Source organism: Mytilus californianus, unplaced genomic scaffold (genome assembly GCF_021869535.1).
Source record: "Mytilus californianus isolate M0D057914Y unplaced genomic scaffold, xbMytCali1.0.p SCAF_11, whole genome shotgun sequence".
NCBI classification, from domain to species: Eukaryota; Metazoa; Mollusca; class Bivalvia; order Mytilida; family Mytilidae; genus Mytilus; species Mytilus californianus.
Genome location: NW_026262593.1, coordinates 30,116,941 through 30,136,633, shown reverse-complemented (window position 1 = coordinate 30,136,633; position 19,693 = coordinate 30,116,941). Strand labels below are relative to the sequence as shown.

The window sequence follows — 19,693 nt, the reverse complement described above, 5'->3', positions numbered from 1 at the left end:
GAATTTACAGACTTTTAACAGAGACATATAATACAATTGTATTAATCATAGATGTATAAACCTGGGTTTATACATCTATGTATTAATTTATCTTGTCTGTTTTTAAGGATAGGCTTTGAAAATTATTTACTTTTTCTAGAAAATTGTACTGTATGACACTTTAAATGTCATAATTATTTCGAATTAGTGTTCATGACAGGGAAAACACAAAAGTATACTTTCAGACCAAAGATTTGGTATACTATGTACAAATGTATTAATGAAGGTTGTAAGTCTTACGAATGCCTGGCATTTTCATGACAGTGACTCAGTTGTTGCAGCCTGTAAGGTGCCTCATGACTGATATTTGTAACATAAAATTTGATTGAGTGAAAAATAGTCAATTGACCAATCAAATTGAACGTCACATTAAGTTTTTTATGATAATATGAATACAGAGCCTGGTAAGAATCAAGCTAAATTTTTACAATATTTACCATGTTTACTATGATATCTTCGGGTCTGAGATGGCATTAGCTTGACTGTCATTTTATTTTCTGTTTATGCTTCTTTTGACATATTTAATTGACGCGCATTTATTATGAAAAATCATGAAATGAATAATCTTAAAAATATTCCTTTGCGTTACTTCCCTTTGACCTGTCTATAATTTGATTAAATCTGAATTAGTTAGATATTTCTATCCTCAACCACTCAGCGGTCGGGCCATATAGTGACCCTGGATAGACTGTATGGTTGTCACTCAATCGACAATGCCTTCTTTAATGCAACATTCAACAACGTTTGTAATGCCAGCAGATCGTCTTCTCAATCCTTTTCAAGTTAAAATGACACATAATCTGATAATGACATACATGTACATTGTATGAAATAAAGTTATCTCGTACCATTGTAAACTCGTACCAATGTCAACTCGTACCACTGAAAAAAAACTTGTACCAATGCAAACTCGTACCACTGCTAACTCGTACCACGGTAAATTCATACCATTGTAAACTCGTCCCATCTTATTTAAATGCATTCAAATGGTGTTTAATGATGAATATATACTTTAATTTCACTCAATACCTCTTAAGTCTGTAAAATGTTTATAATTTGAAATTACAATGACCAAGTTTACAATGGTACAAGATAACTATTAATCGAGAAAACCGTGGCAGATTGGCTTTGTTGTCTCCCTTGAATAGACTCTTTTTTAAACTTTTACTGACAACTATTTGATTTAATTTTTAATCATTCCAAATCAGTTACATTGAATAGATTTATGTATTTTGGTAGTGTTGGCAGAATAACAAAGAATATGTTTCATTTTGATGCTTTATTTACCACAATTTCAAGAACATTCATGTATAAAAAATTGGGCTTTGAGACAACTCATGTCAGCTTGTGTTTTGATAATCAGGAATTTCATTTAATGATAAACATTATACATTTAATTCCAAGCTGTTAAATTATATAACAACAATCAAAATTTAATAACATGATTAAACAAGTTGATTAGTTTATTATCAACCAATAATCACACAATCAAAGGAATTTAATATATTAATTAGCATGGTGATTAAGAAATTACATTCGTATTTTTGTCTAAGTTTTCATTAAAATCTGGTATAAATTCAAAGATATTTTAATTTTTTATATAAAGCTTAAAAAAATAATCATAAAACATTCATATTTTTGTCTAAGTTTTCATTAAAATCTAGTATAAACTCCCAAGTAATTCAATTTTTTTTATTAAGTTTACCCAAAAAAAAATCTTAAAACATTCGTATTTTTGAATATATTTTTAATGGTACGAGTTTGCAGTGGTATGAATTCTGATTGGTACAACTTCCCAGTGGTACGAGTTTACGTTGGTATGAGTATAAACTTTTTCGGTACGAGTTTACGTAGTACGAGTTTACAATGGTACGAGTTAACTTGCTTCCCATTGTATGAATTGCCAATGTGTACAGGGCTCGACAATAACGCTTGTCCGATTGTCAGGTACCAGAGGAAAAAAAGGTCGGACAAGTAAAAGCTATATCAAGCTTGTCCGATGGGACAAGTTAAATTATTAAGCAGAAAATAAATTTAATCCAACTTTGATGAACAAAGTAATTATAAACAAAAAACAAGAAAAGAAGATAAACACAAGTATTAATTTGACATGTTTACTTGCAATCGATAATTTAAAACTTGTTCTTTGTCAGGTACTTTTTAACAGGTAAAAGGCATACTATTCTCGGAAACCAGTCTTACTGATCCAAATCAGCGTCGTGCTTTGTAGATAAGGAAGGTAACTTTACAAGACAGTTCGTCACCAGCTCGGAAACGATTCGGCTCCAATTTTAATAGACAGTTTGGCACCGTAGGAGACATATTTAATAAACATGATTAATAGACAGTCTGGCAACGCAGGAGACAGGAGACATTTCGGGACCAAGACAAATCAGTACCTCGTTTTCCTACCTTATTCTGTTGCTTTATAATAAATACCATACCGTATTTTTTTTTAACAAAAATATTTTTTAAATAAAAATGAAGAAATTATTTACCATAAAATTCCCAAATCATATTTGATCATATATAGAAGAAAAAACAATACTTGCAATACAGTGACCTATATTTATTAATTTCTGTGTCATTTGGTCTCTTGCAGAGAGTACTCTCATTGGCAATCATTCCTCATCTTATTTTTTTTTTATTGATTGAATTTGAAAAAACTTTTTTCAAATTAATAAACGAGGATACAAATCCAATGAGTGGAAATTGACAGTCCTATCAGACGGTGCCTCATGTGTAGAGTCTGATGAGACTTTGGCATTGATGAAAACTAGAACTTAAGTCCTGTGACATGACTAGATTCAGTTGTTCTGACTCATATTTTTAAAAGGTATTTCAAAAGATATAAATCAAAGTCTGTTCTATTGTTTTAATTCATTTTGTTCCTTGAATCAACTTAAAATGCAAAAAAGGTTATTATTAAGATTTTTGTTGGACAAGTTACAATTTCATTCGGACAAGTAAGTTTTGGTATGTACTTGTCCTACTGGACAAGTTGGAAAAAAAGTTATTGTAGAGGCCTGGTGTAAAGTGTCTAAATTGAGTTTGTCTTTGGGCTATATCAGTGACAGTTGATGAGGAGATGTCTTTTGATAACTTGCAGATTTTTCCAAAATAAGGTGGTCCAAAATATTGCCAGTATTGACCTTCTTACTTGACTTTTTTCTTTAAGTCTTCCCTATACTTAACTTTAGGGTCGGACTTCATTTATGGTTATGATAAGGTAGAGTGATGTTCCAGGTTAGGGTAAAGGATAGTTTAGTATAGCTCTATATGGGTTGGGACCTTTAAAGTAGAAGAAGGCCAAAATATTCTACCAATCTGTATCACTATGTGCCTGTCCAAAGTCAGGAGCCTGTAATTCATTTTTTGTTGTTGGTTTCTGTATAGCATATTTGTTTTCCTTTATTGTTTTGTACAGAAATCATTCCGTATAATATATTCTTGTTTAGTTAATAAAATTAATAAAATTGTTTTACACTTGTCATGTCCAGGCATTTTTATTCATTGTAGCTTGTGGTATCCTCAAAAATGGATATAATCCCATTTATGATTGAAAACTAAGATATGATTTGAAACTATGCAAGAAACTCTTCCAGTCTTTCAAACATTTTGGTCACATCAACATAAAACTCATAAGGCCTTGCAAAAAGGATTGTTGGTTTCCCTTAACCCTGCCTAGTCTACTATAACATTTTTATACACCCGTTTACGGGACATATTATGGCATACAGTGTCCGTCTGTCCGTCCATCCGCCTGTCCGTCGTCAACATGTCGGAAATTAACTCAAAAACACTTTAACCAATTTGCATAAAACTTTGGTGAATTGTTTATATCTATTGACGTGAGCTCCCTTTCGTTTTTTTATAAATTTTAGATTTTACGTTTCCGAGTTATGGGGTTTAATTCATTAAAAAAAGGGGGATTTTCCAGTTTTCGGACAATAACTTAAGAATGCTTTCACCAACTTGCGAGAAATTGTGGTGAATTGTTTATATCTATTGACATGAGCTCCCTTTTGATTTTTATATAGTTTAGATTTTACGTTTCCGAGTTACAGGGTTTTTTTTCATAAAAAAAGGGGGATTTCCAGTTTTCCAACAAAAAATCAAAAATGCTTTCAGCAGTTCTTATGAAACTTTAGTGAATTGTTTATATCTATTGATGTAAGCTCCGTTTAGAATTTTATAAATTTTACATTTTACATTTCTGAGTTATGGGGTTTAATTCATTAAAAAAGGGGGGATTTTCCAGTTTTCGGACAATAACTCAAAAATGCTGTCAGCAATTCTCATGAAACTTTGGTGTGAATTGTTTATAGCTATTGATGTAAGCTCCCTTTACATTTTCATAAATTTCTAATATGACATTGAGAATTAATTGAACTTTAATTGTTTATAGCTATATAGTCTGACAACAGATTTACTAAGTATTGCGCAACAGCACAGTGTATTGCACAACAGCAAGAAATCTTTAATTGAATATAAATTCAATTCATATAACCAATTTCAAGTTCTTTGACTACATTTAGTCAGAAGCCTATAATATGTCAAATATTTAATACAATCCAAATTCAGACCTGAATCAAGCTTGAATATTGTGTCCATTTTTGCCCCAACTGTTCAGGGTTGGACCTCTGCGGACGTATTCAGCTGCGCTCAGCTAAGCAGTTTATTAATCCTGCAGCTCAATTCTTTTTTCTTAAACAGATGGAGAAAAAAAAAGAGTCTTCATACAATTATCAATGATGCTTTAATTGTCTGATAATTTCTTTAAAAATGTTTCATTTATCATTCTTAAAGTTTAAAATAGCTATACCACAATATAGATCACATGTTAAACTCTTTATTTTCAAGAATTTCCTGTCAGTGGTTTAAGAAAAATATCTCTATAGAACGAAACTATATATATATGCCTCATCTGATTTTTCGCAAAAAAAATAATACATAAAAGTTTTTCCTACCTGCCGACCCTTTAAAATTTTCTTGTGTTAGGGGAAACCAACATTCAATTTCATTAGCCTTACACGTGGTTACATTATTATGATGTGAACTTTTAGAATAATTGGACAAATTAGGGTTTTGACCATGTTGACCCAGATTTGTCAATTTCACTGAACATGGAAAAAAAAGTTTTAGGTTAAGGTAGTTTACCTGAAGTTGTGAACATACCGTAACATACCGTATCAACTTAAAACTTATTAAAAATATGTCCATTTAAATGTGAACTTGCTGTTTGCTGTGAACCAAGGCTCTGTGTTGAAGGCCATACTTTCATATTTTATACATTGTGACTTGGATGGAGAGTTGTCTCATTGGCACTCATACCACATCTTCTTATTTATATTTTAACTGTTAAACATTTCTGCAAAACTAAGGTTTTAACCTAGATTTCATGGTTCACCAAACATGAAAATGTGATAATAGTGCTAGCTAAATCTGGGACATAAAGGTCTATGAACACATATTTTTGTTTCATTATTAAATTTTTTCTTTGTCACATATTTTTGCATGGGAGCATCTGCATTGTAGTCTTTCCTGAAATGTCCTTTTTGAATAAGATACATTTTATTTGTGAAAACCTTCCGATTTAGAACTGTAAACAGAACATATAGTTCTCAGTCTCTGTTTTTGTTACATTTTTAGACATGTTAGATACAAAGATGCATCAAGATTGAAAAATGATGTGTAAACTGAGCACATACATGTATCATATCATCATTTTGTAAGACAACAACAATAAAATTATTTTTTTTTATTTCCTTGCTCTGTTTTGTCATAGAGACTGAAATACTAAATTATATAGCAATAAAATTTCATCTGCTCTGTCTTTGATGGGCTCGTCATGGAAAAAATGATGAGTCCCTGGACTCGCCTTAAAAAATCCTTAGTGAGAACTCTGGTCTAAGACCAATTTTATTAAATTAAGGTAAGCAGTCATGACCCAAGGCTCCGTGTTGAAAGCAGTACTTTGACCTATAATTGTTTACTTTTTGCACATTGTGACTTGGATGGAGTGTTGCCTCTAGGCACTCGTACCACATCTTATTTCTAATAAACATTTGGAATGGCCATCATTTTAGTCTGAATATGATGTTAGAAAGGACATTTGGAAATAATTTTCTTTTCCAAGCTATTCCCTAGAAAATTCTAACTTATTATTATTAAATCATGAAAAGTGATGACGAAAACTACATGTATTCTGTTCATGCTAGATTCATACTGATTAATTTTATATGAAAGTTAGAGTTGCAAAACTCAAAAACATGATTAGTTTTATTTTCCCCTTGTAATCGTATGGATGAAACAATTCCAAAAAATGATAAAAAGTCTATGTCTGCCATCAATCATGTATCAAATACATGTACAGATATAATGGACATGTATCTACTTTGAATGACTTCTTATCAATTTCATACAAAAATCTTGCATTGAAAATGAGGTCAAAGTATCAATTCATTGTATACATTGATAGTGTTTAGAGTGTTTTTGCATTGAAGAATAGGTTATAAGTTCAAAAATAGCATATACTCAATAAAACTCGATTGACAACAAAAAAGTAAAAATATGCACTTTGAGATAAAAACTTTCTGCTGTCCAACCCAGCAACTTAACTATTTTCCATATACAAAATTAAATTATTTTATGATTAATTGTAATTTTTGGAATTCAAGATAGTAACTTTTATGTTCTATCTACATGTCATGTATAATAATTGAATACTCAAAGAATGGTTATATGTCAATATTTACTCCCACACTGTACAAAATGTACCTGAAAATAATTATAGTGTCATTGATTTATTATAATGCACAACTCATGGTTTCTAGAATATTTATATATTGATTGATTGTTTGAGTTTTTTTCACATCATTTTCAACACCCTTGTCTATATGATGGCGACCAGTTGCTGAAAGAATAGCTTCCTCTTCTTTAAGTTATTTCCATTCATTTTTATACGCCAGTTTACGGGACGCATTATGGTATACCGTTGACCGTCTGTCCGTCTGTCTGTCCGTCCGTCGTCAACATGTCGGACATTAACTCAAAAAAGCTTTAACCAATATGCATGAAACTTTGGTGAATTGTTTATATCTATTGACCTGACCTCCTTTTCGTTTTTTATATATTTCAGATATACCGTTTCTGAGTTTTGGGGTTTTTTTCATTAAAAAAGGGGGGATTTTTCCAGTTTTCCGACAATAATTCAAGAATGCTTTCACCAACTTGCAAGAAATTTTGGTGAATTGTTTATATCTATTGACATGAGCTCCCTTTAGATTTTTATAAATTTTAGATTTTACATTTCTGAGTTGTGGGGTTTTATTCATTAAAAAAGGGGGGATTTTCCAGTTTTTGGACAATAACTCAAAAATTCTTTCAGCAGTTTTCATGAAACTTTGGTGAATTATTTATAGCTATTGATGTAATCTCCCTATTGATTTTCATAAATTTCAAATATGACATTGAGAAGAAATTGAACTTTATTTGTTTATAGTCTGAAAACAGTGTATTGCACAACAGCAAGAAATCTTTAATTGAATATAAATTCAATTCATATAACCAATTTCAAGTTCTTTGACTACATTTATTCAGAAACCTATAATATGTCAAATATTCAATTGCAATCCAAATTCAGACCTGTATCAAGCTTGAATATTGTGTCCATTTTTGCCCCAACTGTTCAGGGTTGGACCTCTGCGGGCGTATCCAGCTGCACTCAGCGAAGCAGTTTATTAAAAGTTCTTATTCTTGTTTACCACCTACATTTACAAAGATCAAAATTGAAATCTTTTTATTTTTTGAAGCAACATACATTTTTTAACACAATAAGTAAGTAACCTGGTTATGTTGTAGGTGTTTGTTAACATGCAAAAAGAGTAAAGATTTTTTTTGTTATATCTCAAATCCATCTTAAATTAAAGAAAAACAGCTTGGCATGATAATTAGCTATTCAATTGAACATGAGTTGACTCTTGAACTTTTTTTTATACATGTTCTTTGTGCTAAGTCTGCTACGAATTCAATCAATTACTACAGTCATGACTGTCCTATTATTGCGAACCCAATGAAAGTTTTCCACAGTGCCATCTCTATCTTGACCAGGTATTTAAAATTTTGTAAGTTCACCTGTCCTATTGAATGAATACAATAGCTATTGTTCTCCATGTAGTTTTTTCACTGGGACCTTTAAATTTCTTCTAAGAGAAATCTATCACTTATTGATTAATTTACCTCAGTAAAAAAAAAAAATTGTAAATAGAGGAAAATACATATATACTCAAAACTGCATGTGATGTTATATTTATTCAAAATGATAATATATTTTCAATCTGTTGAATGTAAACAGTGATGCAAAGTTGAAACATTAATAAAATATAAAAAATAAGATTTGGTATGATTGCCAATGAGACAACTCTCCACAAGGGACAAAATGACACAGAAATTAACAACTATAGGTGACCGTATGGCATTCAACAATGAGCAAAGCCCATACCGCACAGTCAGCTATAAAAGGCCCGGAAATGACAATGTAAAACAATTCAAACGAGAAAACTAATGGCCTAATTTATGTACAAAAAATGAACGAAAAACAAATATGTAACACATAAACAAACGACAACCACTGAATTACAGGCTCCTGACTTGGGACAGGCGCATACATACAGAATGTGGCGGGGTTAAACATGTTAGCGTTGATTTATGTTATATTAATAATATATTAATAATATATTTTCATTCAGTTTAATATAAACATTGATTCAATCATAAAAAGTTGATTTCCGACAAAACTTTCAACATTGTTCCTTTTAAAAAAAAATTTGTCTGACATGAATAAAAACTTAAAAATTATAATGTTCAAATTAGGATCTTCTTAAATGTTCTCTATAACTAGACAAAAAAAAATCAAATTTCAATAGGAACATTGATAAAACTTTTGATTGAAATCCACTTTTTATGATTGAATCAATGTTTATATTAAACTGAATGAAAATATATTATTAATATTGAATAATACATCATCACACGCAGTTAACGAGTATAAAAAAAGTATTTTTGTCTATATATAAGAAATTTTTTTTACTCAGGTAAATTAATCAATGAGTGATAGATTTCTCTTAGAAGATATTTAAAGGTCCCAGTGAATAAACTACACAGAGAAAAATAGCTATTGTATTCATTCAATAGGACAGGTGAACTTACAAAAGTTTAAATACCTTGTCAAGATAGAGATGGCACTGTGGAAAACTTTCATTGGGTTCGCAATAATTAGGTAAACAATTAAAATTTGGTCCACTTATTTTGGCAATGTCAGAAAGAAAACTGAAATGATTATTTGAATATTAGATATTAGAGTATAGGAAAGGGAATGGAAATAAGTATTCATGGGAATTACTTTTTTAATGTTTTTGCCTGAAATTCCTTCTTTGTGTTTACAAGTATATTCATATCACTCACTGAAATATTTTTCTATAATATGTATTGATGTAAATCTATGTATGTGTAATGATGTATGATGTTTCCCTTCCTAATGATGTCGTACTTGTATGATTACGCACTTGCGTACATGTAGTTGGCAAGTGACACAGGTTGACACAAGTTAACATTAGTAGTCATTAGGGATAGATGTCTTTCTAAGCTAGGTAAGAAATTAATATGTTGATCAATATCAATTCATCTGTTTTGTTATGATGTACAAAAAGTTTATATTATTTGACTAGTGGGAAAAATGCCTTCATTTTGTTTTTAAAATCAGAATTGAAAATTATAAATTAATATATAATAATGTCAAATTTTACAGTATTAGAAAGACTGTCTCGTCATTATAATGATTAAAGGTATCTTGTCTCCTCCCTGTAGCTATGTCTCAAATATTTTCATATGCTTAAAGTGATAACACCATACATATACATTGAAACCGTACACACAGTTTAAAAATCCAGATATACATCTACATGTATGGTAAATCTGAGTGGGACCTACAGGTTATTAGAATTTAAAGGTAAACATGTATGTCGGTCATAATTTAGAGTTGTTGGAATGTCACTTTTCTTCAGTGTTGTTTTTTTTTTTTTTTTTGATTGATCATGGTCATTTACCCAATATGAGCAAGATCTTGGACCTTCAGTCTTAAATGTTCAAAACACAATTAACCACTACATAGTAACATACTACCATTATATAGCCCACATTGATCATACGAGTTATGTCATAGTCAGTACGACTTAGAACTCACAAACATGTTTAACCCCTGCCACATTCTTTTAGGCCTATCCCTATTCAGGAGCTTGTAATCCAGTTGATTGGTTGCTGTCTGCCATATTTGTTTTTCGTGTATTGTTTTGTCATATATCAGGCAATTGGTTTTCTGGTTTGAATTGTTTCACATTTTGACATTTCTGGGCTTTTTTTTCCGCTTACTACATGTATACAGTATTGGTTTTGCTCATTATTTTAAGCCCTATAATTTCTTACAGTTACATCCACATGGTTTGGTCTCGGGTAGATAGTTGTCTAATATATTGCCAATCATATACCACATCTCCTTAATTTTATATAGTGAAAGAAAAGAAAGGAAATCGTAAGGCACATGTGGTGAAAGGCTAAAACCTGTTGTTTTAGTCAGGAAACACATTGTCTATAAAACTGTAATCTAAATTTGATTAAAAACTGTAAATGAACCAGCTGTTGTCATGGTAGTATAAAATGCATTATATTCACCTTGTACAGTTTAATCTTGTGATATAATCATTCTCATCAATACTCAAGGATTTTTAGCAGATTTTTGACATTTAAAAGAGATTATGCAATAAGAAATTTATTATATTTTGGTCCTGTTTTAAAAAAAAAATTTATGTTTCTTATTTTCTTATTTTAGTTTTATTTTTTACATGTAGATTTTTTCATTTTGGGAATTAAAATAAGTGCGGAAAGGTAGTCGTTTTTTTTAATTGTGCATGGTGTTGAAATTATTCTCAATTGGATTTATTACTCTTACAAAACGCTCAGGAATGCTTCAACACCTACCTTTCATAAACCGATTTGTTTTGACTTGGTAAGTTGTATTGTTAAGATTTTAATGTACAGGTGATTTTTCTGTGTGAAAAAGGCTGCAGGTTTGGGAGGGATCAGAGTTTGAGTCTGTTTGTTGACAAGAAATTGATCAACATATATATTAGACCTAATATTTATGGTGTACAAGTTAAAAATTAAAAGATATATATAGAAGTTTATTTTATACATTGTAATTTAACAGTTATAGTGCTGGGATTGTACATACACAGTTTTATGTACATACATGAAAGTTCTTAACATGTTTTTATGTAACACATTGTTATACAATGTGTATTGCCTTTATGACTATGAAGAGGTTGGATAAGGTCCAACACATTTCTCTCTAGTCTGATTAAGATGATGTGCACATTTCACCTTTGAATAACATGATCAACCTGTCATATTAATGATGTCTTAAAGATTGATTAAAACTTTCAACTTATCTATCAACAAAATATGCTGCATGTTTGAAGCATGGGCATGTACTTTATATTGACACACTTTATAGGTTTCATAGTCCAGTCCTTTTTTGTTATCGCCAGTGTTCTCCCCAGGGCCTTTTAGCATCATGGTAATGTGATGCTATATTTCTTAAATGTGATGCTATCTGAAATGATTTTCTTCTAGATAGTGTAATGGATGCTATAATTTTTAGAAACAAGATGGTATTTCAAATTACCCTGTTTACCTTGATGCTATATGGAATATCTGGGGAGAACACTGATCGCTACTACCACACTTTATATAGTTCAGTCCTATTTTGTTATATCCTTTTTACGTGCAGATTGTTTTAGCGGTAGACCTGTTGAGGTCAATTTCTTCTCTTATGTACTTATTTTCATTCCATTGTCTATCCCCTCTAGATCTGTTTTTAGACATGGTGGCCTTGGGCTGTTTTCTGCTCTTTGTTAGGTTGTTGTCTCTTTGACACATTCCCCGTTTCCATGCTCAATTTTATGATTGACATGATAAAGTCTTGCACAATACTACATCTATTTTAAAAAAATATTGATTTTATTGTGGAACTGAAAATTATTACATTAGAATTAAGTGTTACAATTGATATGCACTTGTTTAAATATTTTCACCACCTTAGTATAATAGCAACAAGAGATTTTTTGTCTATCCAGAACAGTGGTTCATAAATTTTGAACAAGTCCTTCATACTCTAAATATATATACTTATACAATGATGTAGGTTACTTTAGTATCACATATCTCTACATATTGAGCCAACATTAAGAGTTGGAGTGTTTCCTCCTTTATACATGTACTTACATATGTACCTTTTAAAAGTTGGCACTTAACTACCTCAGGAATAGATTACCTTAGCTCTATTTGGCAAAACTTTTAGGAATTTTGGCCCTCAATGCTCTTCAACATCGTACTTTATCTGGCCTTTTTAAATTTTTTGGATTCAAGCGTCACTGATGAGTTTTTTGTGGACGAAACGCGCCTCTGGCGTATACACAAAATTTAGTCCTGGTATCTATGATGAGTTTATTTACCAAATAAATGTAACTGCTTTTCTGAAATTATGTTTATAATTAACCCAGTATGGTGAATTATTAGTTCTTGAACTTAGAAGTGGGCCATTTAATGTTCATGAACTGTTCTAGAACATAGTTCTGGAACAGTTCTTGAACAATTTTAAGAACAGTTCTTGAATTCCTCGCAGGGGCAGTATACCCACAGACTCAAAATTTTACTTGTTGTATCTAAAGTAAAACTAATGGGGAAAATAAAAAACAGGGAAAGCAATACTAAGTGAAAAGAAACTTTTTTTTGATGATTTGTGTAGGAGTATTGAGATGGTCAAAGCTAAAAAAAAATGGTCATTTTGAATTTCAAGTACAAATTGAAGGATAGTCTATTACTTTTTTTTATATATATGTAAGTACAATCATGCATACATGTAGAAAGATGTCAATTTGTCATTTGCAAATTGATAGAAAATCATTGTTGATTTGACATTAATTTTAAGGGATGGGGTTAGCAAGTAGGTTACTAGTTCTTCTGGATCCATTGAATTCTGGCCTAATTTATACATAGTTCGGCAATGAATTACAAACTGAAATATTTAAAATTCTGAATGTACATTCATTATTAAACCAGAACTAACACTTTTAAGTCACAGTGTACACAGGGTTATCTATGTTAATGTTCAACTTTAAAGGCCAGTTGTATGATAAAATCAAGGTGTGGTTGTAGATATCATGGGTACTTAGTTGGACAAAAATGTTGCTACTGTGGGTAGTAGAGTCATAGAGAAAAAATTACCAAATATTGTTAAGGTGTTGTCGATATTGTTCTATAAAGTGGAAATAAGTTATTTTTAGTTAGGATTTATAACACAATGATTATTTGAAGGAAGTGCATTTGAGGTATTTATGTTACATCATGCTCATATTGTAGTTTTTGTATTGATTTTGATTTTATTTGCATGTAGGGATGATTTAATAAATATTTTTTTGGTAAAAACAAAAACAATATAAAATCAGTGTAAATTTTAATCTTGAAACCTATAAATGATTCTTGTTGATGCATGTTAAAAAATTGAAAAAAAGTATCCTCCTATTGAAGAAATTTTTGCATAGTAAGTTATAAGCTAATTTTTATGCTTGTGGCATTCAGGGAAAACTGAAATTATGATTAAACATCAGGAATTTGTTTCAGAATAGATTAGGTAAAAATGTACCCTGATGATGTTACATTTTCTTTGGCAGAAAAAAGTTTACCTGTTTACTAAAAATCATGGCCACCAGCATGAGAATGTGGGAAATGTTTACAATTGTTTTTAAACTCAGTTATTTTATAAGATAGAACAATTAACATGATTAAAATAATAATTTTGCAGCATGAAAAGAAGTTCAAATTTGACAAATATAAAAAAAAAAAGAAAGAGAAAATGTTAGAAATTCTATAAAAAATTGGAAAAAAATGCTTAATGATTTTAAAAAAGTGAAAAAAAGCACAAATTTCCTTCAAGATTTTTTAAGTGATGCTATATGCATCTTTCATTTTTGCAATTATTTAAAATACTAAATTCACATCTATAAAGCAGATTGTATTATTAAAGATTGTTAAAGCATGTTCACAACATTGAGACCTCAAAGAATTTCTAACATTTTCCTCTCTTTCTCTCTTCAGGTTGACTACATTTTGGTGATTGGTTGTAGCAGTGTTATCTTTAGTTTTCGGCTGAACCTTTCTCTGTTGGAGTAGTTTTTAAGTTATCCTGACTTTCTGGAGCTTTAATCTTTGCACTTTCTATCGAAAATGAGTGTTAACGGTGATTCTCTTCCCACAAATCATGTGGAGTTGTATGTTCGAGCTGGGAAAGATGGAGAAAGTTACGGAGCTTGTCCTTTCTGTCAGAGGTTCTATATGATTCTAGATCTCAAGTCTGGAGAGTTGAATTATGACGTGATAACGATCAATATGGCTCGTCCACCTTTGGATTTTAAGAAGTTAGCTAATCGCTTGCCTGTTCTTAAGCATGGAGATGAAATCAGATCTGACAACGATGAGATTGTTCAGTACGTTGATGAAACATTCCCGTATCCATCTCTACAATACAGCAACATGCAAGCCCATTCCGTTTGTTTAGACATTTTCTCAAAGTTCTCGTATTTTATCAAGCAAGTAAGCCACTCCGCAGATCATTTACTGAAGGAACTACAAGCCATTAATGACTATCTGGAAACAGCAGATACACGCTTTCTGTGTGGAGACAAGCTTACTCATCTGGATTGCCTTATGTTGCCAAAACTTCAGCACATCAGAGTAGCTGCCAAGGCTTTCAAAGATTTTGAAATTCCTGATGATATGGTTGGATTGTGGAAGTACTTAGCTGCAGCATACAAAAACGAGACCTTCCGAAAGACGTGTCCATCAGACCAGGAAATTGTTTACCACTGGGAGTCAAAACCAGAAACTCCATCACTGTCTGAAGAAAAGATGAAGTTGTACAGCACTGATGGCTACAACAAGCCAAAATTCTCCTTTGACACTCCAATAAAATGTTAAAAAATGGGAGATAACTCTATTGTCAGTTAAGAAAATCCAAAAATAAGGAATATAACTCTGAACTGTGGAAAATTGGCAAGATTTGTTAAAGGTATTATTATATGACTTGATCAGCATTATGAGTTGTTTTATTAAGTATGTCAGAAAAATATAATGTTATATTATTATTAAGAATTCAAAGAAATTTCATTTATAAAGCAAAGACATATGTTCATACTACATACTATTAGTATTCCTCTTGTAGAAAACTTGATAAAAACAAGTCATTTACCTCCTGAATTTATTACATGAAGTGGTTGGTGTGACATTTCAATTTTATTGTACAGTTATAACATCAACACTTAAACTGAAATTCAAATTTCACACTTTTAAGAATTGTGTATATTCACACAATTATATTCTTTTGTTGAATTCATTTTGTTAAGATTTGCTTTGCAAGAACAATGGAATGTTTTTGATTAGATAAGGAATATCCTTTATTGTCAAGCCAATTTTTCGGTAGTGTCAGATTAATCTTAAGATTATTGTCATTCATCTCATATTTTTGAGCTAACAATGAAAAATTTTATTGTCACAAAATTTTGATAAAAGTTTACTAGTAATGGTCATGAACTCGAGGGCTTCCCATTCCCATCCTCTTCAGTTAATGATGTTGTCAATTGTGACATGGATACCTTAACCTTAGAGTTCCTGATTTCAAATCAAACACTGTAATAAACAAAGTTTGTAGCTTTTGAGTTTTTAGAAAAATATTGCCTTGAGCAGAGAGATAATTTTATTTTCCATTAAACATATTAGCAACAATAACGACTTAGTATATTTGAAAAATCCAATCTAGAAATCCTTTCTGAAAAAAAATTACATGTACATACAGGTAAAATAAGGAAAAATGTCTCTTATGCAGTTTTGTTACAAATATTTTTAAGAAGTGTCCTTTTCCAGATTTTTAAATGTTTAATAGATGAGACTTTAGAAATATGATTTTTATGTTGTAAAAGTGTAGTAACTCACAGTTTGTCCTAGCTAAAGTATGAAGCCATATTATGTAAATGACATACCAGTAAATAAGCTGTACTAATATGTGTATATGTAAAACAGTAATATTCTTATAAATGTTGCTTTGTCTACATATGTATCATATATATTTTTGTTGTAGTAAATAGTCATATTCAGCATTATTTTACAGTAGAACAGCATTGTACATAAAACCCACAGGCACTTGTCTCTGAATGTTTTTTTTATCTATATACAGTGTTATATTGAAGTATATGTATTTTTTTTCAGAGACAAGTGCCTGTGCTTGAACCCTTTATGTGTGTGTTGTCAACAAAAATATTGTTTTCAACACAGGGTTATCAAAATGAAAATTAGTTATATGATCTAAGGGAGATAACTTTAAATTTTCAGATTAGAATGGAAGACGTCTCTAAAAAGTTTGCTATCCCTATTTTGTTTCATAGTCCACAACAATGGGTGTTTTTCTTATTTAGCTTCTAGTAGTATGTCAAATAAGAACATTCATGGAGAAAATAAATTATTGCTTTCTAATTTTTAAATTCTTTCTAAAAATCTATAAAATTTACATTTAATGGCTCTTTGTCCAGTTTTAAATTGCTTCATTAGAACATTGACAAGTCTTAAACATATACATGCATGTGCATTTATACATTTTATTAAACTTGGGTTTAAAAGTGCACATATATGTTTTACACAAGGATTATGGTGCTATATCTTGCTATTTATACATTTGTTGTTATTATGTATTGTTGTTATTTACCTATAATTGGTGTGCTAGGTGTTTCATCATGTATTATATATATACTTTAACTCTTTATGTGCAACTTTTAGCTTTTATATACAAGTACTAATTATACAGTTTTGTCTCATTCTTATCAATATTATACATAATGAAGCTGTTTAAGAATTCCAAAGAACAATTGACTCACTCCTGACGGGAAAAGAGTTTCTAATATTTAAATGAAAACAAATTTGTGAAGTCAGTTTATGGTTGTATTGTTGGTATTGTCAATCGGTTAAGTTTAACACAATGTATTTTTTCACAATATATTTTAAGAATAGTTATAGTTGTCAAATCCCTCAATATAGTCAAATGGTACTTAGCTCATTATGGTGATTATATCTTAATGTTCTCTGCAACTTAGATTGATATTAATTTTGAAAATTCTTAAAAATTAAAAAAATTATGAAAGCACCATAATCAGTGTTTTCACTTGTTTTGATGATCACTACAACATTTCATGTGATGAAGTTTTTTCTTTATTAAAACCCTAATTATATTACCATGGTGTATTTGAACAGAGAAGATGTTGCTTTTACAATTCTAGCTACATGTACCAACTTATGGTCAAAAGATGGCTGACTTAAAGCCATTGCAAGATTTTCTGATTAGTTTCTACTGTTACAACTGTTAAAACACTGTATAGTATATGCTTGTATCATGTTTGGTTTATAGTGTGAATTTTGTTTGTTATTAATTAGGGTTTTGTTTTTGCTAGTCAGGGCTATTCCATTAAAATGTATGTGGGAGGGTAGGAAGGGAAGTTTAATTATTGAATGTGGGTCATGGGTCTTTTTTCAGTATGCATCTATTACCATTATACAAAATTATCTAAAAAATGGTTCTTGGTTTTAGGGATATTTTGAAAGTCCCTTCCTGTAACCCTCCCACATACATTTTAATGGAATAGCCCTCAGATATTTTAGATTTATGTAATATATGCTAGTCAGATATTTTAGATTTATGTAACAATTGCTAGTCAGATATATATCTTTGTTTTTAAATTATCTACCTTTACTTACATGAATTTACTTTTTTTTTATTAATTTTAGTTTGTTTAGTTACAATTTTGCCATTTTTTACTTGCCTTAGTTATGTATTTTATCTTGTTCTGTAGATATTTTTTCCTACAGGCCATTCAAAGTTCATGTTGTGTTTACATTATATGTTCACGTGTTACTATTGAATCTACATTGAGGACAGCGATTATTCCCTTTAAAAAGAAAAGGGCCTAAAAAACACAATTAGTTTGAATGGCTTATCTTATTTTATAGCCACAAAATTGACGGAATTTTTTGCTACAGAATGTGAACTTTTTTTGGCTTTACTAACACACTAACATTGAACACTTTCAATTAAGATCAGGGCTCTTTTCCCAAAAAATCTTAAGACAAAAATTCATGGTAAATTATACTGAAATGTTCAAGACTTATGAGTATTTTTTCTCAAAAGATGAGTTGTAGGAGTTTAAAATATAATTTGACCAGGTTGTAACTTGATTAGTGTCGTAACATATCTGTGTTTATATTCTAATCTATATATAGATCTGTTGTTTGCACTATGCAGATATTTGTCTTTTTAAAATTCAGGTGCTTGATTTTTGTTTTATATACAATAAAATTATACAAACTGTTGCCTTCTTTTTATTCATGTTATTGTAAAGTAAAAACATGCACTTTCCCAAAAAATGAAACACATTTATTTTTCCTCAAAGTGACAGTTAAATGTAAGCAGCATATATTTGTTTATTTCAAAAACAATTACCATTTGAGCATTCAATCTAGATATGTCATGAATTACTTTACCGATATTAGAATTCAATTCAGAAAAATATAATCGAAGAAAAGTTGTTACAGAGATATCTCATAAAGCATAGTTGTGAACTGGAAAATTAAAAGTGGACTCAAAACATATAAGAACAGGATGTGTGTACAACAAACTTTTGAAATAGTTAATTATTTTAACTGCACTAGTAATGGTACATGTTTATAACGAATTACTTATATGATTGATTGATTGTCGGTGTTTAACTCCTCTATCATCACTCTTGGGTATATTATGGGGACCAGTTTATATTGGTTGAAGAAGCCAGAGTGCCAAGAATGAACTACCTACCTTAGATAGGGAAAATGCTAGTCCCCTATAAATAAGATTGGAGACAAACACACCTGCCAACTTGCATGGTTCAAACTCACAACCACAGTGTTGAAAGGCTGTGTGATACTGCAGATGAACTACTTTGACCAGTCGACCACAAAGGCCCTTAAATTACTTATAAACTCTCATGATGGAAGTTTTATATCAAGGTCAATCTTTTTAAAACAAGTTTGTCTGACTTCTGCAATCTTCACATGAAACAAGTCAACCATAGGATTGGATGGTTTTAATATTTTCATTACCATGCACTTGATTTGAAGTTGATTCAGGACTACATACAACCTTTCTCTCTCTCTAACATGTCTACAGATGGGTTGAAAGTTTTAATCAGTTGATCATTTTAAAACAATAATTTCAAATTGTAACTTGAAAAAAAATTATTTACTAGTATTGGTATTGTGGAATGGATAAGCATATGAAGTAGATATGTATGAGATGCATGGTTGATTCATATATCTTGAAATGTATAGGTCTAAAAAATGTAAGAACTTACAGAATTGATTGTATGATTTATCTGTAACCAAGGTAATCTTGTATGCATGTATCAACACTGATACATGTACATAAGGAAAACAATAGAAAGAACAAAGACATTCCTTGAAGGTTTGA

The 19,693-nt window shown here is 30.5% G+C and overlaps 1 protein-coding gene across 3 annotated transcripts in view; it reads left to right on the top strand.

Moving 5' to 3' along the window:
- Positions 1-290: 290 nt before the first annotated feature.
- The window catches only part of LOC127719874 (transcription initiation factor TFIID subunit 10-like), a 28,560-nt gene continuing 9,157 nt past the window's right edge, over positions 291-19,693 (top strand). The window contains exons 1-2 of one of the 3 annotated variants that reach the window (XM_052226220.1): positions 408-443; positions 14,251-18,560. In XM_052226220.1, coding sequence (XP_052082180.1) covers positions 14,380-15,129 — 750 coding nt within the window. In that variant the 5' untranslated portion in view covers positions 408-443; positions 14,251-14,379 and the 3' untranslated portion in view covers positions 15,130-18,560. Of the gene's footprint in view, positions 444-14,250; positions 18,561-19,693 lie in introns of those variants that run through there. The other 2 variants (XM_052226221.1, XM_052226222.1) reach the window with 2 other exon arrangements.